The 24,807-nt window shown below is 41.9% G+C and overlaps 1 protein-coding gene across 1 annotated transcript; it reads left to right on the plus strand.

The window, feature by feature from the left end:
- The first annotated feature begins 1,319 nt into the window (after positions 1–1,319).
- LOC130131387 (uncharacterized) lies at positions 1,320–17,130 on the plus strand. The gene is made up of 10 exons (XM_056301069.1): positions 1,320–1,419; positions 6,270–6,367; positions 6,573–7,002; positions 7,400–7,476; positions 7,595–7,725; positions 9,908–10,093; positions 11,169–11,321; positions 14,515–14,558; positions 16,256–16,959; positions 17,113–17,130. Exons 1-10 carry the CDS (start codon positions 1,320–1,322, stop codon positions 17,128–17,130), a joined length of 1,941 nt encoding a protein of 646 aa, XP_056157044.1.
- The last annotated feature ends 7,677 nt before the right edge of the window (positions 17,131–24,807 follow it).

Below are 24,807 nucleotides of genomic sequence, written 5' to 3' on the forward strand. Positions count from 1 at the left end.
ACCGGGCAAAAAACCAAACGATTACACTGTCTTATTTTGGTATTAAAGTTTGTGTATCGTTTCAAATGTCTCTTCCTGTCAAGTTCCCCTCCTGTGTGATTACCGGCCCCGCCCTAATGTGTTCCACCTGTGTGTCATTGTCTCCCCCATGTGTTGTATTTAAGCCATGTGTTTTCTCCGTCATGTTGCCAGTTCGTCTTTACCTCCACGTGAGCGTCCATCATTATTTTCTTGTCTTCCCAGTGGGTGTTTTGATTATTGCCTGTTTTTATGTCACTCTGCCGTTTTTTGATACCTCTGCCTGATGTATGTATTCCCGTGTACCGACCTTTTTGCCTGATTAAACCTTTTTGGAACTTATACTACATGTGTCAGTCTGCTTTGCGGGTCCTTCGTTATTGTGAGCCTTATAGTACGAACTGGCCACAATATGGTTCGTACTGCTCTGCAAGATCAAGGACAGCGGATTCATCACCAAGAGGTGCAGATAAGTGTGCTACGACATGAAATGAGAGAAATGACAGACTTACAAGAGTTTATTGTCTGCATTTGATGCCCAGATTAACTTTTTCGTCGACCAGATATAAAAGAAGTCCAGATCCTGATCTTCCTGTGCCACCGCCTGTTACTGCACCACCCGTGGCCGTTCACATCCACTTGTCCAAACCAGAGCGATACTCCGGAGACTGCAGAGCCTTTTTGACAAAATGTGAGTCACATTTTGAATTCCAAGTCCATTCATTCCACTCTGAAAGAGCCAAAATTGCTTACATCTCTCATCTCACGGGCAGACCAGAGGGCTGGGCCACAGCGGACTGGAGCCGGAGTTCAGCGGGTCATAACTCACTAGCTCTGTTTATTAAGACCTTTACCCGGATATTTCAGGCTACATCGCCAGGTCGGGAGGCTGCCAGGTCCCTCGTCGCCTTAAGGCAGGGTAAGCGACGTGTTACAGACTATGCCATAGAGTTTCGCAGCCGACATCGGCTGGAATCATTCTGCTCTCTCTGATGCTTTCCTTAACGGTCTTTCTGAAGTCCTGAATGATCATCTGGCTCCCCTGGACCTGACTACTGAGCTCGATGCCCTCATTGCCTTTGCTACTAAGATCCACCAAAGACTGAGCGCGACAAGGCAAGGTATCGGGTCAACGCCAGTGCATCTCCTCCTCAGTGGTTTTCCCAGAGTCATTCGCCGTCCTCCTGGCGGCGTTCCACCGAGACACAGGTTTCTAAGCCTCCCTCTTCGGTTAAGGAGGAGCCGGTGCAGTTAAATCGGGAGAACCAGGCTGTCGGCTGAGGAGCGACAGCGGCGGAAGGATGAGGGACGCTGCGTCTATTATGCTCAACTGGGACACTTCTAGTCAGCTGCCCAGTAAGGAGAGGAGGCACACGAGAGCAAGAGGGACAGAACAAGATGGTGAGTCGAACCTCTCTACCTTCTGTAATATTTGCTAGTAATATTTGATTTGCTAATGTCCCTTACGGCTTTCCGTAGCGCCACAACAAAGTCACGTGATGTACGTAACAACGTCAGTCGGAATCCGGTCGGTGAATAAACACCCAGCACGAGAGAAGTCGTCCTTGCTTTATTAATGTTATAAGTTAACATAGCCAGAGGGCACAGATCATTACATGGTGTCAGAGTAGCGGAGTTTAAATACCCAATATGGATTCGTACGGCGTTCCAGCTCCACGGATGGACTGGGAATCGGCGAACTTACCTGAAGCATGGAGACGATTTCGACAAACAACGGAGCTAATGTTCACGGGCCCCCTGCGCGGGAAGAATGAAGAGGAGAAATGCAGCTACCTCCTGCTCTGGATAGGGGAAAAAGGGCGCGATGTGCACAACACTTGGACACTCAGCGGAGAACAAGCCAAGAAGCTAGAAACGTACTACGATAAGTACACTGAGTACATCACCCCCAAAGCAAACCCGATTTATGCCAGATATAAATTTCATGAAAAGATGCAGGGAGAGAGTGAATCCTTCGAACGATTTGTAACTGAGCTAAAGCTCCTAGTCAAAGACTGTGGCTACCCAAATGCCGACGAGATGGTCAGGGACCGCATCGTGTTTGCCACCAACTCACCCAGAGTGAGAGAAAAGCTACTTAGCCAGGGAGCTGAGCTAACGCTAGAAAAGGCCATAGATGTAGCCCGCTCACACGAGCTAGCAAAGCAACAGCTAAAGTCTATGGGCCAGGGCAGCACACATGAAACGGTGCACGCAATAGGCAGAAAGACTTACAAACCGAACGCACCCAAAGCAGCTAACGCTAACTTCAGACAAAGGGAGGGTAACGTTAGCACCGCCGCTAGGGCGTGTAGCTATTGTGGAGGGCTACACGGCGCTAAAGCCACTTGCCCAGCTAAGGGTAAACAATGCATTAAATGCAAGAAGCTCAATCATTTTGCTAAAGTATGCAAGTCTAGCTCCCAGGGACAGACAAAGTACTACCGCGGCACAGTACATGCCGTCGGAGAGAACCCAGAAGAGTACACCACTGACAGAGAGCAGGAAGAACTGTACTTCGACAACATTACAGTGGAGAGCACCGCTGTGGGAGAACAGACAGAGCTGTACATAGACTGCATCTCAATAGAGAACAACGGAAAAAGCAACGAGCAGGCTTACGTAGAGGTTGGAATTGGCACACCTCCACAGAAGGTAAAGTTTAAACTAGACACTGGGGCACAGGCCAATACTATTCCCACCAACCTGTTCCAGGCGCTGTTCAAAAATGTGACACTGAAACCAGCAATACACAGACTCACTGAATATGGAGGAGGCGCGCTGAGCGTGAAAGGCACATGCAAACTCAAATGTAAGTACAGAGACAATGCAATTATGCTGGACTTTTACGTCATTGACACAAACGCCCCACCAGTCATGGCAATGAAAACATGCCGTGACCTAAACTTGGTAAAAATAGTGATGGCTGTGAGCGAGGAAAACAATGTCACATCACAGAGCATAATGGATGAGTATGCAGATGTTTTCCAAGGAATAGGAGAGTTCCCAGGCGAGTGCACCTTCCGCGTCACACCAGATGCAACGCCGGTCGTCTGCCCGCCACGCAGAATCCCCATCGCCCTACGCAGCAAACTGAGGGACGAGCTTGACAGCATGGAGAAAGGCGGCATAATCTGTAAGGTAACAGAACCCACAGAATGGGTGAACGCACTCGTTATTGTTGAGAAGCCAAAGACAGGCAAACTTAGAGTGTGTTTAGACCCCAGAGCTCTTAACAAAGTGATACAACGACCTCACTACCCCCTCCCCACGCTGGAGGACGCCACCACAAAGCTTGCTGGAGCTGAGTACTTTAGCGTGTTAGACGCGCGGTCAGGCTATTGGGCCATCAAACTGAGCACTGAATCCTCAATGTTGACGACATTTAACACAGTGTTTGGCAGGTATCGTTTCCTCAGACTGCCATTCGGAATCGTGTCCGCTCAAGACGAGTTCCAGAGACGCGTGGATGAAACATATGAAGGATTGGACGGTGTGACGGCCATAGTGGACGATATACTAGTGTTCGGCAAGACTAAAGAGGAACATGACCAGCGTCTCAGAGCGATGCTGAAGCGCACAAGGGAGCGAGGGGTGAGGCTCAACCCCGACAAGTGTCACATATGCGTGTCCGAGGTAAGCTACTTCGGCCACACGCTCTCACACGAAGGCATCAAACCAGACCCACACAAGGTGAAGGCGGTCAAGGACATGCAACCCCCACAGAACAAAGCAGAGCTGGAGACAGTCCTCGGCATGATCAACTACCTCGCCAGATTCGCTCCACACCTCTCACAGATAAACTCACCCCTCAGACAGCTTCTGAAACAGGACAGTGAGTTTGTGTGGGATGCAGTCCACGACAAGGCGTTCCAAGAGATGAAGAATCTCATTACACAGCACCCAGGTCCAGTACTCTCATATTTCGACCCGCAGAAAGAGCTGCGACTCCAAGTGGATGCATCCAAAAGTGGCCTTGGGGCTGTCATGCTCCAAGATGGCAAACCAATTGCCTATGCGTCCAAGTCACTCAACAGCACTGAAGAAAACTACGCACAGATAGAGAAGGAGCTCTACGCTGTGGTCTTCGGCTGCAAGAGGTTCCACGAGTACATGTACGGACGAAAAGTGATTGTGGAGTCAGACCACAAGCCTCTGGAGGCAATACTAAAAAAGCCACTGGCAGCAGCACCACCCCGGCTGCAACGGATGATCCTGGCGCTCCAAAAATACGACATCCAAATCATCCACCGCCCCGGTAAGGACATACCGGTGGCCGACACACTGTCACGCAAGTCAATAGAACACCACGACAGTGACCTACAGGAAGGGATGGAGGCCCAAGTGCACACAGTCCTCAGCAACATCCCTGTGAGCGACACAAGACTCACAGAAATCAAGCAGGAAACAGCGCAAGATCCACAGCTCACCGCACTCAGACGAGCCACACTCACTGGCTGGCCAGACACAAAGAAAAAGTGCCCGCCCAGCATCCAGGAATACTGGAACCACAGAGCAGAAATCTCAGAAATGGACGGTATCCTGTTCAAAGGTGAGAGAATCATTGTCCCCCAAAAGCTTCGCAAGGACATGATACAGCGCATCCATGCCAGCCACCTTGGCGTGGAAAAAAGCAAATGCCGAGCAAGAGACTTACTGTTCTGGCCTGGCATGGGGAAACAGATCGAGGATGCGGTAGCAGACTGCAGCATATGCCAAGAACGGCGCAGCGCAAATGCAAAGGAACCAATGATGTCACACGCCATACCCGAGCGGCCGTGGCAAGTGATAGGCACAGACCTATTCACATGGAACTCACAGGACTTCATAGTCACTGTGGACTACTACTCCAGATTCTTCGAGCTAGAAAGACTTTACAGCTGCACCTCATCTGCCGTCATCATGAAGCTGAAAGCAGCAATGGCTCGACACGGAATCCCCGAGACTATCATCAGCGACAACGGTCCGTGCTACAGCTCTGGTGAGTTCCGCAACTTCTCACAGACATGGGGTTTCTCACACACCACCACAAGCCCCCACTACCCACAGAGCAACGGCCTCTCCGAGAAGACTGTCCAGACGGCCAAACGCATCCTGGACAAAGCCAAAGCTGAGAACAAAGACCCCTACATGAGCTTACTGGAGTATCGCAACACACCGGTGGACAACCTGAAATCACCGGCACAGCTACTGATGAGTCGGAGGCTGCGGTCCATTCTCCCATCAACAGCAAAACACCTGCAGCCACAGATCGCCAGTCAGGAGGATGTTCACAAAAGGAGAGAGGTATGTCAACAGCGCCAGCAGGCATACTACAACCGAACAGCCAAACCTCTGCCCCACCTGCCCGCAGGCACACCAATCCGCTTCCGGCAGGAGGATGGATCCTGGAGACCTGCAACTGTGGAAAGACCAGCGAACACAGACAGGAGCTACCACATCCAAACCAAAGAAGGTCAGATCTACCAACGCAACCGTCAACACCTGCGACAAAGCAGAGTGAACACTCACACTACGCACACACACACTTCACAGCAGACTGTTACCAGCGCTAACAACAACACACAAGCCCATCAGCAAGAGCATGCTGAACCTCCAGACACGAACAATCAGCGACAACCAGACACACAGCCTGGTTACACCACGAGGTCAGGTCGCACGATCAAACCAAGACAAATCCTTGACTTATGAATGTTAAAAAAAGAGAATTTTACACCAACCTGTACTATACCTGCTATGTTTTGAAAAGAAATATTTACAGCGTTCACTTACCTTGTGTACCTACCTGCTGTTTGCAGTTACCAGTAATGAAATGAAAAAAAAGATGAAATGTTATTACGGTGTCACATTTAGACAGTGAAGGAAATGTTTTACACTACTTTGTTGCAGTCCAGTTATATAAGAGTTCCACTTTCATATTCTTTCTTATTAAGATTGTATTCGCTTATAAACGTGCTCAACGTGGTCTGTATCTCTGCAGAGAAAGCAGCACTTTTCAGAAAAAGGGAGATGTAATATTTGCTAGTAATATTTGATTTGCTAATGTCCCTTACGGCTTTCCGTAGCGCCACAACAAAGTCACGTGATGTACGTAACAACGTCAGTCGGAATCCGGTCGGTGAATAAACACCCAGCACGAGAGAAGTCGTCCTTGCTTTATTAATGTTATAAGTTAACATAGCCAGAGGGCACAGATCATTACACCTTCCAAGTTTTTTCGCTCACTCCCGTCAGTGATCTCTCACTCTTAGTCAGCCTGTCCAAGGGGATTCCGGGGCTGACGCCAACTTTATGGACATTGAACCTGTCTCCTCCGCCTCTATCTGATGATATGGACGGCAGATTATTTGTGCAGGATCACTCATGTAACGCCTTCATTCGTCTCACCTTTGATTCTCGCACTGAACTGATTCGTTTTCGCCTATATCAAGCTCCCCAACATCCCCTGATTTTGGGGCATCCCTGACTGATCTTTCACAACCCTCACATTAATTGGGTCTATCGGTAAAATTATTGAATAGGGATGTGATTGTTCTCATCGCTGCTTCCTGAAGGAAGAGACTGTTCCTGTTTCTCTGGCTCCTCTGAAAATTCCCGAGAAAGACATTGTTCTCCCCAGCCACTCTTCAGCTCCATCTCCTGTTCGAAATACTGATCAAGAGGCTGATTTCCCTGATCTTTCCGGCGTTCCTTCATGCTATTGGGCTTTAAAGGAGGTCTTCAACAAGTCTAAGGCCAAGTCTCTACGTCCGCATCGACCTTATGACTGTGCCATAGATCTTCTGCCTGGCACCACCCCTCCCAAGGAACGACTGTACTCTGTCTCTGGTCCAGAGACACAGGCCATAAGAAATTATATTGACTTGGCGCTGGAAGCTTGGATTGTCTTGCCCTCCTCCTCGTCAGCAGGGGCTGGTTTCTTGTTCGTGGGAAGACAAGACCCTGCATTGACTACCAGGGTCTCAACGACATCACAATTAACAGGTACTCCCTCCTTGTGATTTCCTCTGGTTTTGAGCTCCTTAAAGAAGCTAAAGTATTTACAAAACTAGACTTGCGTAATGCTTATTGCTTGGTTAGAATCAGGGAGGGGGACGAATTGGAAGACTGCGTTTAACACCCCTAGTGGTCACTATGAGTATCTAGTTATGCCTTTTGGTTTGACTAGTGATCCAGCTGTTTTTTAGGCTCTTGTTAATGACGCTCTTCGAGACATGTTAAACTGTTTTGTGTTTGTATCTGGATGATATCCTCATCTTCTCCCCTGATGAAGTCACTCATGAGAGAAGTGTGTGACAGGTGCTCCAGCGCCTGCTGGACAATCAGCTTTACGATAAAGCTTTGAAGTGTGAATTTCATGTTTCTACTGTGTCAATTTTAGGGTTCATTGTGTCTGAGGGGGAGGTGAAAATGTTTCGTGCGGTTCCGGAGTGGCCTACTCCTGGATCAAGAAAGGAGGTACAGAGGTTTTTGGGTTTTGCTAACTTTCACAGAAGGTTCATCAGAAACTTCAGAACTGTTGCCGCTCCATTGCATGCCCTAACTTCTGCAAATTCTGTTTCCCTGGAATCCACAGGCTGAGACCGCCTTTCGGAGACTTAAGACGGCGTTCACCACCACCTCGTTCTCACTCTCCCTGATCCGGGACTCTAGTCAATGGTGGAGGCTGACTCTTCAGATCTGGGAGTCGGAGCCATCCTCTCTGAGGTCTGCTAAAGACAAAAGACTACACCCTTGTGCCTTTCTGTCTAAAAAACTTTTCCCAGCAGGAAAAAAAAAACTATACATATATATAATATATATGTGTGAGAGACAGGGAGCTACTAGCCATCAAGATGGCCTTGGAAGAGTGGAGACACTGACTAGAGGGGACGGAGCAACCGTTTCTTGTCTGGACTGATCACAAGAACCTTGAGTACCTGAAGTCTGCCAAGAGACAACGCCCAACATGTTAGGTTTGCTCTATTCTTTAATAGGTTTAATTTCCCCCCTTCATATCGCCCTGAGTCTAAAAATGTTAATCCAGGGGCTCTTTCCTAACTATTTTCCCCTGAGTCTGAACCCAAGGCGAGTTCTCCCATTCTTTCTGCTATCCGTTTCTTGGGAGCAGTCACTTGGTAGATAGAAAACAGAGAGGCTTAAAAGACTGCACTGTGCCTGGGGAGGGGGTCATTTCTTCAATTTGGTTGTTTGTGCCGTCTGTGCTCTGTTTGCAGGTCACTGGGCCCATACCTCTCTCTTCTCCTGTCATCCTGTAGTAAAATTCACCCCCTTTGTCATCTGTCAACACTTCTGGTGGCCTGCCATGAGAAAGGAGGTAGAGGAGTATGTGGCTGCCTGTTCCAGGAACAGGTCTCCTGTGTGCTGTCATGACATGCTCCAGATCCTAGGTCATGTGCTATGGTTTTCATATTTGCCAGTGTTTCCTGTTTTATTTTGGTATTAATGTTTCTTTCATTTCGGATGTCTTCCTGCCAAATGTCCCTCCTGTGTGATTACTGGAGAGAAATTTGTTAACATGTCTGTATTCCACCTGTGAGTGATTGTCTCCCTCATATTGCCAGTTCGTCTTTTCCCCCGTGTGAGCGTTCCGGCATTATTTTCTTGTCTTCCCATTGAGTGTTTTGACCATTGCCTTTTATCTTTTTTTTTGTGACTCCTGCCTTTTTCCTGCTGTTTTTTGATACATTTTTGCCTCATCTGATCCCCATGTACTGACTTTTTTGCCCGATTAAACCTTTTTGGTACTTTTACTACCTGTGGCAGTCTGCTTTGTGGGTTCTTCGTCATTGTGAGCCTCATAATGTTAGATTTTCTAAGTTACCAGACTAAAATGGACCATAGTTGCATGTTAAACTGTATTTCAACTGTAAAATATGAGGAAACAAAAACATATCTTGCGTTAGTCTGCACAATGGCTTGAGTTCTCGTGGGCAGGCATAAGCACATACCAAAGCCATAACATAATATCTTTGACAGCTTCCTTGTAGGTATACTATAAAATGCCCTATGTGCTGTTGGTTAGTGGGACATTCTCCTTAAAGGGTTTGACACTGACAAACCATAATGCTCTCTCTCACCTTGATTTTGGTCCTGCTGACAGGTAGAAACCTTGACTTTCAGTATTTGACCCCCCCAGTTGTAATTGAGCAGATGGGTACAGTTTTAAGACGGTAGTCATGGCCTTAAACAGTTCTTTAACAATTTGAATAGTAATAATTTATATTAATTTCCTTGAAAACAGTCAAAAAGGCATTAGTCAACATTCAATTTATATGTATGTCTCATTGCAATTACATTTTATTCCATTCTGTATGCTTCCTCCTATTCAATGTTCTAATCTATACTATTTTGAGTTGTATAACTATTTCCAATACTCCTGTACAGCTGTGCACAGTGGAGAAGGATGGAATAATGATTGGGACCGTCCTTTGCATTTTGTTTGTAGATCTGGACAAGTTTTATCAAGAATTGCAAGGTAAGTGAATTTGTTAATTGAGCACAAGCTCTCCAAGTAAAAGTTGAAAGTAATTCATTGGAAGACTGCAGATCCCTTCATTAAAAATAAGAAACATGCTGCAAGCAGGCTAACATTATTTGGCCTTCAACAAATCAAATGATTTGTGGCTAATATCAAACTTTATATTGATTATAAGTTTCTTGTATGTACAGTATTAATATATGAAATCTGGTATGTAATTCAAGACAAATGTCAAAGTTTTGCATCAGAGATATACTAAGGTAGGCTACATTATGGTGTAGTTGTTACCTGTATGTACTGTATTACATATAAAATATTTGTAGTATATATGCTTCATTCTATCTGCAGAGGGTTCTCTCTTTTCCATATTTTGATTCTCATTCCTTTATGTTAATCTCTCCCTCAAAGCTACCACAACAACCAAAAAGAAGATCGCCGCTGGAGCCTCTCATGCAAGTCCTTACCAAATACCCAAAAGTGCTACTGGTCAAACTTTGTTAACGGGTTTGACAAAAATGTTGACTTTTCTTGCCGACAAAATTATGTGGTTGCTGGCGTCTACAGCTACCACTCCAACTCTCATGAAGACAGGCGGTGAGTACCTTCTTTGGACAGTTTTACATAGTCAACTGTACAATCATTGAACAACTATCACAAATGGATATAAAACTCCTGCAGTACTGGTAACTTTGAAATTCAGTTCAAATGTTACAGTCCTATTAACCATTACATTCAAATATCTATTACTACTACTACATTTGGCTGCTCCCGTTAGGGGTCGCCACAGCGGATCTTCCGTTTCCATTTCTTCCTGTCTTCTGCATCTTCTTCTGTCACACCAGCCACCTGCATGTCTTCCCTCGCCACATCCATAAACCTCCTCTTTGGCCCTCTTATTTTCCTCTTCATTCAGCGTCCTTCTCCCAATATACCCAGCATCTCTCCTCCACACATGTCCAAGCCATTTCAAGCTTGCCTCTCTTGCTTTGTCTACAAACCATCCAACTTGAGCGGTCCCTCTAATATAATCATTCCTAATCCTGTCCTTCTTTATCACTCCCAGTGAAAATCTTAGCAACTTCAGCTCTGCCACCTCCAGCTCTGCCTCTTGTCCTTTCGTCAGTGTCACTGTCTCCAAACCATATCACATAGCTGGTCTAACAGCTTTCCATTCAAGTATAACAGAAAAATTTCCATTGTAACTTGTTAATGATCATGCAAAACAACAGGTTGCGATTTTGTAGTTGTCAAAAATACCAACATATACCTTCAGCTTTTCCCAAAATAAGTCTCAATTTATTAGGAAACAGTCCAAACTGTCAACTATCAGTCAATATTTGAAAGTGTCAAATGTCTAAATGTTTTTTGTTTTTTTTTAAACTATGGTTAAGATGATTGTAGTCTTCTCAGCAAGTGATTTTCAACCACGCAAAAACTATGCAGGTTAACATGTCAAGCAAAAAGCCCACAGGCAGGAAATGAGCTGACAAGTTTTGCAACCTTTTCTTTTTAACCTGATTCTGTTGTTGCCAGTCATGGCAACAACATATATGCACAGCATTATGTAAAACTATTTACTTAATTATTTACTTAACTATCTATCATTACTTAATTAATTAATAAACCTTGAGAAGATTTATTGAATCATGCTGATCAAATATTGTTTCAGGTGGAGGTTTTACTGCTGTACGGCCCCACAGTTTGAAACATCTGACTGCCAGGAAACGACGTGGATGAACTACTGGGATGAATATTTCAACTGGTATGTCCCCGGAGCCAACTACCTGACAGGCTTAAAAAGCTACCACAGGAATGACAAGGAGTAAGTCCATTTACAAAAAGCAGTAAAATTAATGTATCCGCAGTTACTCAGTAAATTAAACAAATTAAAATAAAAGGTGTACAATGGGGAGTGGAATTGACAAAAATAAAATTATTATTGGATATATAATAGAGCACAAAGTTTTTAAAACTACACAACCAATAATTACATCAAGACATAACATGAATAATGCATAAAATGTATAAAGTCACAGATTTACTAATGAACAGGTGAATGCACTTTGCAAATCTACAGTGTAAAGTGTATTTAAATGGTGTAGTAGATGTACATTAACTGCTCTGTTTTGAAATGCATATAGCAAATGGGCAAATGTAGTTTGCTAGCCAGTGGCGTAAGTTGCTTTTCCCTTGCATTTTTTCCAGCTCCTTTAGATAAGCCCATAGCTTTTGTAATTGACAGGCTCCATTTTATGTGTTCAGAAGGTCTTGTATTAATTAACCAATAATAGGCATTAACTAACAGCTAATTAACTGTTAACCAATATGTCTACTAATCATTTACCAAAGGTGTTCATCATTTACCAGTATTACTTTACTAATATATTAGTAAACTAGTAAATTATAAGTTTACTCACAACTAATATTGATTAGTAACTTAAGCAACTTGTAAACCCTTGGTAAATGGTAACACAAGAAACTTGTTAACAGTTACTTAATGGTTAGGGGTAGGGTTAGTTGAGAGGCAACCTATTAACTAATGTTAATAGGTTAGTTAACTGTTAATTGTTAGTTAATACTTCTTACTGCATTAACTCATGCTAATTAATGTACCCTTATTGTAAAATGTTACCAGTCTTCCTTCTATCTTAATTAAGGGAAAAAAGGTATTACACACCCTTATGTTTTCTTATCAGCTGTAAGCCATATTGGACTGCACTTCAACCATTTTCCTTTTCTTCATTCTTGCAAATTATTTAATGACATGGTCGAAGTCAATACTTTCTGTTATGGCTCTCTCAATCAAAAGTAATTATAGTTTGGAAAAACATGTCTCATGCACTGAAGTTTGCAGGTATATTTTAAATTAAGGTGGCTCAAACTGTGCTCTGCATAGGTGAACAGTCAGGCTGGATGCATGTTAGCAATTAAAAAAGACAAAAGTTCTTAAGTAGAAAGGGTTCTTTCTAGGAATAAACCTTTGCAAAGATCTCTGAAAGTATATTATTCATCAGCACCACAATCTGCATCTAGATCATCTAAGCAAAATATTGTGAGGCCATTGATCTTCTCAGATGAACATGGATCAAAATTGTGTCTTGCATTAAAGGCCTCATATTGACTTTCCATCTGGAAAAAGCAACATTCTTCAAACTGTTCATGAAAAACATTCAAGCCAGAATTACTCCACGTTGAAACTCCACTGTCCCTAACTGGATCATCTGTGGCATTTCTATGGATGAAATGTTCCCTCTTTCTAGCTCCTCAATTTGCAAACTGAGTTAGCTTGTTGCATTTGGTGGCCTTTCCCTGTGAGGAAGTCTCAAGATTTGCAAAGGCCTTTTTTGGGCAGAAGCTTTTTAAGACCCTTGCACAGCTGTTATTAGGCTCAAGAGCAGTGTTTAATCTATACTCTTTTTGCAGATGGTTCGCAGGAACACATGTTTTGTTTTTGTTTTTCTTTTCTAAAATAACATTCCAAAATTTGAGCATGAACGTGAACTCAAAAGCCTCCTCTGTGATTGACAAGTGCCTGTGCCTCAGCAGCACTTTTAGTGACATGTTGGGATGTGCTATAATTCTCCGAAGCACTTCTAGGATACCAAGCATACTTTTCAACACAGTCTCTGTTGCTTGTTTTCATGAGACCCACCAGGTATAAGAGAGATATTTATAATTCAAAGCTGTGTCCTTAACATTTTTTACCTTTTCTTCTGCTAAATTGTTGATTTGGGGATAACAAGAGGTTAAAAAGCATTACAGGGATTCATTCTAGTGTACCAAAAACAGTTTTGTTGTGGTGCATAATGCAGCATCAAGAAGAATATGATTTAAATGTGGGCACAACAATGTACATACAAAGCATTCAGAGAACAAATTTCCTTTAAGGCAGGTTCATACTAGGCAACTGTTGCAGTTGGTGCCTCATTGATGACTGTGTCAATGCAATGTCAATCAGTAGTCAGGATAATACAAATTAAATAAAGATAATATTGTAATGACAAAAAAAAGGAAACACAAACAAGGGACTTGCCCACAAAATACATGTACTATTCAAATTATATATTGGTAATTACTTTTTTTTTAAATCAGGATTTATTTTTTGAGAAATATTTTTGCATTCTTTATTTATCCATTTACCTAAGAGGAACCCCTTACTGTAAAATTCCATTCATGTGTTGGAAAACCCCAGTCACCTATTGTAAATTTCGTTACAGTTGCTAGCTTTCTGTATAATTGCAGACATAGATAGCACATTGTATATATACTAAAGATATTCAACCATATGTATGTGCAAATGTGTATTATATGCATTATGTATTCACATAATGAAATTTAGAAATGGAGGCAACATATTAAACTGTGCTTCTTTTCTTTTATGATCCAATTTTTTTTTAGAAATGACTTAAATGAATATGCTTTAAAATAATGATATGTTAATGAACTGATAACTACAACTGGAGAGAGAGAGAGAGAGAGAGAGAGAGAGAGAGAGAGAGAGAGAGAGAGAGAGAGAGAGAGAGAGAGAGAGAGAGAGAGAGAGAGAGAGAGAGAGAGAGAGAGAGAGAGAGAGAGAGAGAGAGATGCTCAGAAATAACTGTTCAAGTAGAACTATGGTCAGTGAGTGGTTCAGAGCATAGGAACAGTAAGGCATCCAGACAACATCACCTTTCCTAGTGACTGAGGCTTGAGGTTGGTGAGGTAGGAATAATTAGAGCATGAGGTTTTGAATGGCTCTCAGCTGCTGGTGAGCTGATCAGAGAGTGAGGAAGTTATTAACCAACATGTAATCCTACCCTCTGCCACTACCGTCTACAGGTTGTCATGGTTGAGCTTTGTTTATAATTTTTTTGCATGGGTTCTCTACTGTCTAAGTATAAACTAGAATGAGCTAAAAGTTTGATCTAATTGTTGTTGTTGAGCTAGCATATTTATTACTCAAGGTCATTAAAACAAACTGCAGCTTTTCTACATCAGTCTGCTGCAAAAATCTAATGCTGTTTTCGTATCGACAGAGATCGACGCTGGCGTTACACCTACTGCAGAGGAGAGAGAAGAGGTAACTACCACCTGGATTATTGAACATGCATAAAGACATTTTGACTAATTTTTGCAAGGATTGCCATTAATTTGTATGTGAGTACGAGTGCACAGCACGTAAAATGGCAGGCTACGGGGCGTCCGGGTAGCGTGGTGGTCTATTCCATTGCCGACCAACACGGGGATTGCTGAATCGAATCCCTGTGTTACCTCTGGCTTGGTCGGGCGTCCTTACAGACACACCTGGCCATGTCTGGGGGGGGGGGGGGGTGAGCCAGATGTGGGTATGTGTCCTGGTTGCTGCACTAGCGCTTCCTCTGGTCATCGGGGCACCTGTTTTGGGGGGGTAGCATGATCCTCCCATGCGCTACATGCCCCTGGCGAAACTCGTCACTGTCAGGTGAAAAGAAATGGCTGGTGACTCCACATGTATCGGAGGAGACATGGTAGTCTGCAGCTCTCCCTGGATCGGCAGAGGGGTTGGAGCAGAGATCAGGACAGCTCAGAAGAGTGGGGTAATTGGCTGGGTACAATTGGGGAGAAAAAGGGGTGGAACAAAAAAAAAAAAACAGGTTTGACTCTCATCATCCACTGGAGCACAAACTAGGAGTTATCAGGACACTGTACCACTGAGCTGACAACGTCCCCACCTACACAGTGCCCAGGGAAGGGGCAAATTAAGCAGACCTTGGTTAATTGCGGTTATCCTAACTGGATATTTGTCAAAGCCAGGAAGATGCCCAAACAGTGCACCAACTGACTGAAGAGAGAAGGACAACAGCTGCCCAAGTGTAAACCTGTGGTGATTCCTTATGTGGTGAGAGTTTCGGAACAGTTGAGACATGTATTTTCCAAACACTGCATCAAACGGAGCGATAAAGTGTAAGCAGTTAGGATTACCATGATTTATACATTGGACATACATAACAAACAGATGGTGGCCAAGAGGATGGCACAACACAGAAAGCTAACGCGTCAGGCTGGGACTCCAGTCTGCACCCATCTACAGGCCAGTGACCACTCTTTGAAGGATGAGGATGTGCACATCCTTTATAAGGGAGGAATGTTGGTTTGAACAGGGATTCAAAGAGGCCATCTATGTAAAGAGGGAACGACTATCTCTGGAACGAGGGGGTGGTGGTGGGGGCTAAGAGTACATGTCACCATTTTGCAATGCTGTGATAGCAAATATTCCCCAATCCTCTGTGAATAGTACATACACATTGCCAATTATAACTCTAGTTAATGGTCACGGCAATTTGCATATGAAACCGATCATTTTCAGTTATGCAACTGTATTGTTTATAAGGGTGGGATACCTGCAGTCAGTTAAGACGGAAGAGGTCACTTAGATGAGTGATGAAACATCTCTCAATAAATGTTGTGTCCAGATGAACTGATTCACCTTTCTTTGAATACTAACATAAACATTTCCTCATGTCATACCTATCTTGTCATGGAGTCTAGATCTGGTTGAAAAAAATGAACCAAATCAGATTAGAAAATAAAATGAAAACATTTATTTTGCCAAATATTTGAAGGCTTCCAAAGTTTTTAAACAGTTTTTATTTAATTTATTATTCCATACTGCATAATTCTGATCAGTTTGGCACTGTTGGTGCATCGACGTAATGCTTTATTATATGCCATTGTAGTATTTCAAAAGGACTACATTATTTGGTTTAACTAGTAGTTAATTTTTGTCTTCAATTTCAGACACCAGGTCATCAACCAACTTTGACGTAATGTCAAAAATTCTCAACGCAAACAAAGTTCTAAGCAGGGGTTACACTGAGGGTGACATAGCTGTCCCAAGGACTCGAAATGCCAGGATTTGTAATACCTGCAGATGGCCAAAATCCTCCAAGGTGGTTGAGATTCCATACACCATCAGCAGTTCCTTCAGCAGTTCCCACAAGTCAATCATTGGGAGAGCCATGAAGACATTCTCCAGTAGCACCTGTATTCGTTTCATTCCTCGATGCTCCCAGACCAACTATATCAGCATTGTAAGCAAAAATGGGTGTTCGTCTCATGTGGGACGAACTGGAGGAAGTCAAGAATTATCTCTTAGCACACGTGGATGTGTTTACCATGGTATCATTCAGCATGAGCTCATTCATGCACTGGGCTTCTGGCATGAGCAAAGTAGGAGTGACAGGGACCGTTATGTCAGGATCAACTGGGAAAATATCCAGAATGGTAGGAAACATAACTTCAATCGTTACACCACCAACAACCTAAATACTCAGTATGACTACTCTTCAGTTATGCATTATGGAAAAACTGCCTTCTCAAAGAATGGAAAGGATACCATCACTCCTCTTCGTTCAAATGTGAGGATAGGCCAGAGGGACGGCATGTCAAAAATTGACATTCTGAAGATCAACAAACTTTACAACTGCAGTATGTATATTGGCGTACTCTTTCCATCATCCTTTTACCCTTATTATGATTATTATTATACCTACCTTACAAATTGTGACCCAAACCAGGGTCCCTATCCCACCCCCCCACCCTATTGTTATTATCTTAGTTTTGGCCCGTGTCATCTTTTGTACTTATCAAACCAGTCTCAGACAAAACATTGATTGTCAGCTTTGAATGAATACAATGTGTGTCAACGAGGCTACGTTCAGACCTAGCATTTAAATGTGTCCTGAGGGATCTGTTCACAAGTGGATAGCTCTAAATACAGGTCTGAATGCATGCAATGCATCCTCAGCACGTCTTGAGATCCGATTACTTGAAACACATTTTGAGGTGGCATGGGATGAAAATGTCCACATATGTACATCTCTGCAAATGTGTCCCTTTCCACATTGAAGGACCGCCTAGCTGTCAGTGTAAGAGGATGTCTCTCATCATGTGACTGAGGGATTCCTGAGAGATGGAAATCCATTTCATTATGAATCCCTGAGCACCATGAGACAAAAAAATAAAAAAATAAAAAATAAACGAAAACAAAAAGGTAGTTTGCAGGACAGGAATAACAAAAAAGTGAATTTATATTGTACTTTGAAAACAATGCATATTCATTTTGTTCCATGTTGTTCTTGAGACTGGACTGGTACTTACAAAACCTTGTTTGCGTCTTGATTATGAGTCACTTCACAATTTTTTTCAGCTGACTTATAAATAAGATAATGATGAAAATAATAATGATAATAACAATGTTATCCACTCTTTTTAACCCTTTCTATTACAGATGATTATTTACCAAAATCCAAACCTTGGGATAATAACTGGGATGGTGTCTTGAATCACCGATGTCCTTCTGGCCAAGCTGTATCTCGCATTACGAGGTGGACACCACAAAAATTAAGATTTTTTTTTCTTAAGGAGCAATTTTCTTGCTTACTTGCGTTCAAGCCGGAATAATATAAAGTAGTTGAGAGCTGTAGTTTAAAGTTTCATGCTGTTTAAATGTTAATGAATATCCACTGAGGAACCAATTTCTATGGTTCCATGGGAAGAATATTTATCTCTTTTTCTATATGCATAAGACATGCAAACAGATTTATTTCATGCTTTGCTTGGATGAGAAAACTGAACACCTATTCCATTTTATTTGTCTTTTAATTGTTATTCCTTTCATATTGATTTGTTCAGTCGTCACAGTGACCAAAAAGAAGATCGCTTGTGGAAGTTTTCATGCAAGGCTCTGGGAACACCCCAGACATGCAGCTGGTCAGGCTATGTGAATGAGTTTGATAAAAACATGAACTTCCAATGCCCCAGAAACCAAGTGATTACTGGGTCTTACAGTTACCACAGGAATGATAAAGAGGACAGAAGGTGAGTACCCCCTGAAAATTATGTTAACAATAATTTCTTTATCTTAAGATAGAAAATCCTCAAATTTTGGGACAAATGCATGCATACAAAATGAAAAAACAATCATAAAGAAAGTCAATACAAAGTCGATACAAAAGAAATCTGCAAAGAATCTATATTTACGATAAACCAAATTATACCGTATGCAACAAAGAAAAATGCATAGTTGGTGAAAGACCCTTGTGGTGTCTAGGCTTACTCATTGTATACAAAGCCTGATTCGAGTAGGAGAGGAATGAATGCTTGCTTTTAGCTGTATTCATGTATGTTTGCGGTCAGATATGATCAGTTTTGAAATATGGATTTGCATACTTTAATTGAATGCTCCTCAACAACATATTCAATCAAGTGTGTTCTGCTTTTCATTTAATTTTGACTCTACCTTAAAATGGACCTGGAACAGTTAACATTATTCGTTTCCAAAACACTGGGCCTCATCCATCAATTGTTTGGATGTAAAAATTTGTTCTAACACACCCATGGACCTTTTTAGTCTTGAAGTTTGTCTCAGTGACCAGTGTAGAACCTGGATGACCCCTGAATTTAGACACCAATTGGCTAACACTGGTGTCTTTGCAAGCCTGGGTGTTTGCTCATTGGAAGAGGTAGAAAATAGATATTAGGGGAAAGAATTACAAACAACCATCAGGCCTTGCCTCTGACTGTCAGACAAAGTTTAGAGCTAAAAAAAAAAATTCTATGGATGTGTAAGAACACATTTGTACATACAAACAATTGATGAATGAGGCCCCCTGATCTGTTTTACCAAAGGGCTCTAATTTGGTCTCATCAGTCCACAGAATAGTTTCTTAAAAAAAACAAAAACAAAAATAACAAAACAAAACTGCATAATGTCTAGAAGGATCTAGACAAGATCAGACAGCCTTCTTATGCTTGTTTTTTCAGCAGGATTACTTCTGTTCAACTTTAAGATCCATGGATGTTCCAAATGTTTTGTTTGTTTTTTGTTTTTGTTTTTTGTATTCAATATTACACACCAACCTTTAAAGTTATCTTTGGTTGTTCTTCCATCATGCTCTGAGAAGTTCTTAACAGTTCCACATTCAGCAAACTTCCTAAAAATAACTGTAACGTGGAAACAGTCATCCCAAGCTCTCTAGAGATGTCCTTGCGAATGTTCTTGGTGATATTTTCTTCTGATATCCTCAGAAAGCTCCTTCATAAACTAGAATATACGTCTTCCAACTAAAATGACTTGAATTTTCTGAAAGATGCCAATAAATGTATCCAGACAATTATTTTCTTCTATTTTGATGCTATTAAAAACGGTATGGCATTAAATGAGAAGGGCATTTTTCAGGAACAGTTTAGGCATAATCATTCTCACTGTACATTAAAAAAAAGGTCAGCTTTTCCTATACTATATAGCTGTAGCTATATTACTTTAGCTATAACTTTACAATACTTTTTCCCATGTCAATAGGGTTTGATGTAATACTTTAGACAGTGCCTCCAATCTAAATATTTCTTCACAAAAAACAAAAATAACAAAACAAAACTGCATAATGTCTAGAAGGATCTAGACAAGATCAGACAGCCTTCTTATGCTTGTTTTTTCAGCAGGATTACTTCTGTTCAACTTTAAAAAAATGCAACATACCCTAAACCATTTAACAGGTATACAGTATGCATCTTATGCAGTTATTGTCAGTTAAGTGGGCTTGATGTTATTTATTTATTCATTTTAAGGTAGTTGCTATTTGGATCAATCCTACTTTGTCTGAACATATATGCAATAAGAGGAACTTGTCCTGGAACAACAGATCGAGATACAAATAGAAATAGAAACAGTGCCACCCATGCATAACCTTGTTGAAGGGTTTCCCGTCAGTCTCAAACGACTCGATATCTGAGCCAAATGTCATACATGACAGTTATGATCCGCTTGGCTTCTGACCAATTACTGTTGTGTGTAGTAATTAGACATTCATTCCAACAGCAAAAACCCCCAAAAGCAAATTAGATGCACATTTACAATGAGTAGAAATGTATGCAGGGGGGAATGCTTAGCAAAAACTGAGAATTTAACTTTTATTTAATTATATTGATGCAGCAAAAACATAATCAATAAAACAGTTTCACTCTCATCCACTGAGTAAACGGTTCATAATAATAATGATGGGTTACATTTATATTGCACTTTATCTAGACACCCAAAGCACTTCACAGTGAAGGGGGGAAACTCACCTCAACCATCATCAATGTGCAGCACCCACTTGGGTGATGCACGACAGCCATTTTTCTATTCTGTTAAGCTATTCTGTACCGAATTACATCAGCTAAATTGCAGTGACTGTAATGATATTGACATTTTAATTGTTGTTACTTTGCTGGGGGACAACTGGACATTTCAAAGACCCAAGGGGGGGAGGGTCTTTAGTTTGAGGGAAATTGTCTTTATAGTTCAGATTATCAAATGGGTATATTTTTGTGAGTATTTTGGTCACTACCTTTCACTTGAAGTCAATTAGGTAGTGTATATCCTTTTTACTTTCAATTTCCCAGTGTCCTACTATATGAAAATTGGCTCATCTTTAACAGTTCTGCTTTGCAGTTATAAAAATTACATGATAATAAATACATAATAAAATGTTATCATTGCATTTGTCGAATGCATTTCTCTATATTGGGAAATTTAAAAGCAACTAAATAACACAGCATGAGATATTTGCCAAAAAGTTCACCTAATTAAGATGACTGTCAATTATTAACATGAATTGTACATTTCAGATGGCGATTTTACTGCTGCAGCTTCACTGACTTTGTCACATTTAACTGCAAGTCAACGCCATGGGTTAACTACTTTGACGAATACTTCAGCTGGCCTGTCCCCAGTTCCAATTTCTTAACGGGAGTAAGAAGCTACCATGACAACAGTAAAGAGTACGTGTTCTGGCACCAGTCATTTACAGCTGATCCACTGTCAGTCTCTGAAGCCCTTAACATGTCTTGTGTCTTACTGATATTGTATTTAACAGGGATCGTCGCTGGAGTTTCCGTTACTGCCAGGGACGCAGCAGCTGATAAGGAGATGGCTTAATAAGCTCTTTTACAAGATGTGACACAACCCAATCCATATGCATCTAGAGCAGGGGTGGTTAACCGTGTGCCATGGAGAGCCAAGTGTATGCAGGTTTTCATTCCAGCCGGACTCCACACCAGGTGGTTTCACTGATTAGCAAACCTTCAACCAAAGAGGAAGAATGTATCAGTGAAATAACCTGGGGCCTCATGTATCAACTGTTACTATGGGCAAATTTCTGTGTACACACCCATGGGATTTTTTTTGTCTCAGAGACCAGTGTAGAACTTGAATAACCTCTGAATTTAGATACCGATTGGCTAACACTGGTGTCTTTGCAGACCTGGATGATCGCTCGTTGCAAGAGGTAGACAATATATGTTAGGAGGAAGGAATTACAAATAATCATCATGCTTTGCAGCTGACTGTCAGACAATCTAGAGGGCTTAAAAAAATTCTATGGGTGTGTATGCACAAATTTGCCCATAGTAGCGATTGATACATGAGGCCCCTGGTGTGGAGTCGGGTTGGAATGAAAACTTGCATACACATTGCTGTCCATGGCACATGGTTAACCACCGCTGCTCTGGTGTCACCCTACATATCTAAATGCACACACCTTGTGAATGTACCTTTTTTTCTTAATCCAAAGGAAGCTTCCCCCCCACCCCACATACGCTAATATATAATATAGTCCCCAAAATCTACTTGGTACACACACTCTCTATTTCTGTTTACTGACTCCACCACTGTTATTTGATGACATCTGACTTCTAAACATAAATTGAGCATACTTTCATATGGCTTTAGAATATCTCCAGTGTTTGTAATCTACAAATGGGGAGATTGGCTGTCTATTTTTAATCATATCAATTCAATTTTCAATATAAATGCTAGATGCAAGTAAATTCTGGGGTTTTTGCTGAACTCAAATGCATCTGACTAGTTGGCAACTCAAACTAATACAGTAATCAAGCATTCTCTGGGGTGTCCGGGTAGCATAGTGGTCTAGTCTGTTGCCTACCAACACGGGGATCACCAGTTCGAATCCCTGTGTTACCTCCGGCTTTGTTGGGTGCCCCTATAGACATAATTGACCGTGTCTGCAGGTGGGAAGCCAGATGTGGGTATGTGTCTTGGTCGCTGCACTAGTGCCTCCTCTGGTCGGTCAGGGCTCCTTTTCAGGGGGGAGGGGGAACTGGGAGGGAATAGCGTGATCATCCCGTGCGCTACATCCCCCTGGTGAAACTCCTCACTGTCAGGTGAAAAGAAGCAGCTGGTGACTCCACACGTGATGGAGGAGACATGTGGTAGTCTGGAGCCCTCCCCGTATCGGCAGAGGGGGTGGAGGCATGACTGAGATGGCTTGTAAGAGTGGGGTAATTGGCCGGATACAACTGGGGAGAAAAAGGGGGGGGGGATTAATAACGATAATCAAGCATTCTGTCTACTCAGAATGAATGCAAGCTGATTTTGTTTTGCCTGTTTGTGGTGATATATTCATAGCCTAGCATTATTTGGTTTGGGAATTACAATGAAAGATTCAATAATAATTGATGATAATCATGCAATTAAATGCTAATTAAAATAAATGGCTTTAACATGCATTGACAGTATGACATGGTAACACATGATTTAGTGAGCAAATCGGGCAGAAGTCAGAACACCAGGAAATCAGTTGGATAGGTGACCTAACAGAGACAGGGAGCAGGCAGGCAGATATACAGGTACAGATACAGTTCAGGTTACCAGGAGTCAGTCCAAAACAGGTGTCAGAGCAGGCGGGGGGCAGGCAACAAACACGGAGTCCAAAGATTAGGCAGCAGAGTCAAACACGGGCAGGTCAGGCAGAAGTTCACAAGCAAAAACGCTGGAAAGCTAGATGACAAAACAGACTAGACATTCTGGCAGGGACACAGGGAAACCAGAGGGGTATAAATGCTGGGGAGCTAATCAGGGAAAAGGGAATGTGTGGCGGACTCGAGGTTGACAAGTGGCAAAAGTAGAGGTAGGAACTGAAATGACAAGACAGGTGAGTACGTCAAAATAAAACAGAAGGCACCGGATAATGAAAAAGGCAAGATGAGTAGACTGAACTGGGATACAGTCACAACTAACAAATTGATGACAAGCATGGGATATATTTGACAGTGTACTAGACAAACGTTGCCTCTTAAAAACATCAACTTTAATGGAAATTCTGCATGCCAGCTCATTTATTTCTGAAAATCTGAAATTTTAAGTTTGGGTCGGTCGCATGGGTAATTTCATATTCTTCACACATAAGCTGCCAATTGCAGAACAATGAAAAAGCCAACCTTCATGTTTGAAACATATATTAAAAGAAAAAAAAAATATATATATACACACACATATATACACACACCCACACACACACATTGGACCGTTGGCGATCATGTGTTTTTTAATTTTTGAATGTCGCACCGCTCCCTTCCCCATTGGACGTTGTGCATGTGATGTGCATGGTGAGGCAGTAAATGGTATGTTCTTTCCCGTGTAGCTTTATTGACAGCTGATGATTGCTTATGGCATGAAACAGGCTTGTGCTGTCTCATAAAGAATTTACTTGACTCACTGGATTATTTTGCTCCTTATTTGTTGAGCACTTTCCCTACCATTGAGTGTTTCTTTTAACAAATATATATAAGTTCTTAGCATGCACAAGTGAATACCCAGATCAACTGCATGCTTAAATACATATGAGATGAGAGAAATTATATGTTGAAAGGCTATATATACACATATGGACCATCACTAATTTGTATGCAGCGTTTATAAAACTGGTGGAGCATAATATAAGCTGCCTTTTTGTTGATTGTGGCATGCCAAAATCCGTTGCAGAGAACCACATAGTCATCTGCAGTATCCTTCCATTCCTAAACTGAAACTGTTATGTAGACCTAAAATGGAATCACTGATTTTGAAGTGTCATATCAGACATACTTTAATCACATCAAAAACGGAGTTTCATCGGTATGCATATTCTATAGAAAATGTAAAATTAGTTGAAACACACTACAGATGAACATTTAAAGATATTGTAAAAAAAAAAAGTCTATGGCAAACATCCGAAGGCACACACATCTAATCATGAAGAAACGTCAAATGCACACGCATGCAACCTATGCACACACACACTTATTTTTAGGGCTGATATTTTGTCAAAAGCTTTTGTGAAAAGGACATTTCTAAGATAAGAAAAAAAAAGTGACTTGGGGCAATCTACCATGATATCAGCAAAACTGTCCTCCATATATCCAACCAGATAATACAGAACAACAGTAACAACAACATAGTCCTCTGGAGTCATAAAAAGTTGCATACATAATTATCTGCATGACCTTAGCTCTGATCCTGGCTGCGGAGA

The sequence above is a fragment of the Lampris incognitus genome, chromosome 2, assembly GCF_029633865.1.
Source record: "Lampris incognitus isolate fLamInc1 chromosome 2, fLamInc1.hap2, whole genome shotgun sequence".
NCBI lineage: Eukaryota > Metazoa > Chordata > Actinopteri > Lampriformes > Lampridae > Lampris > Lampris incognitus.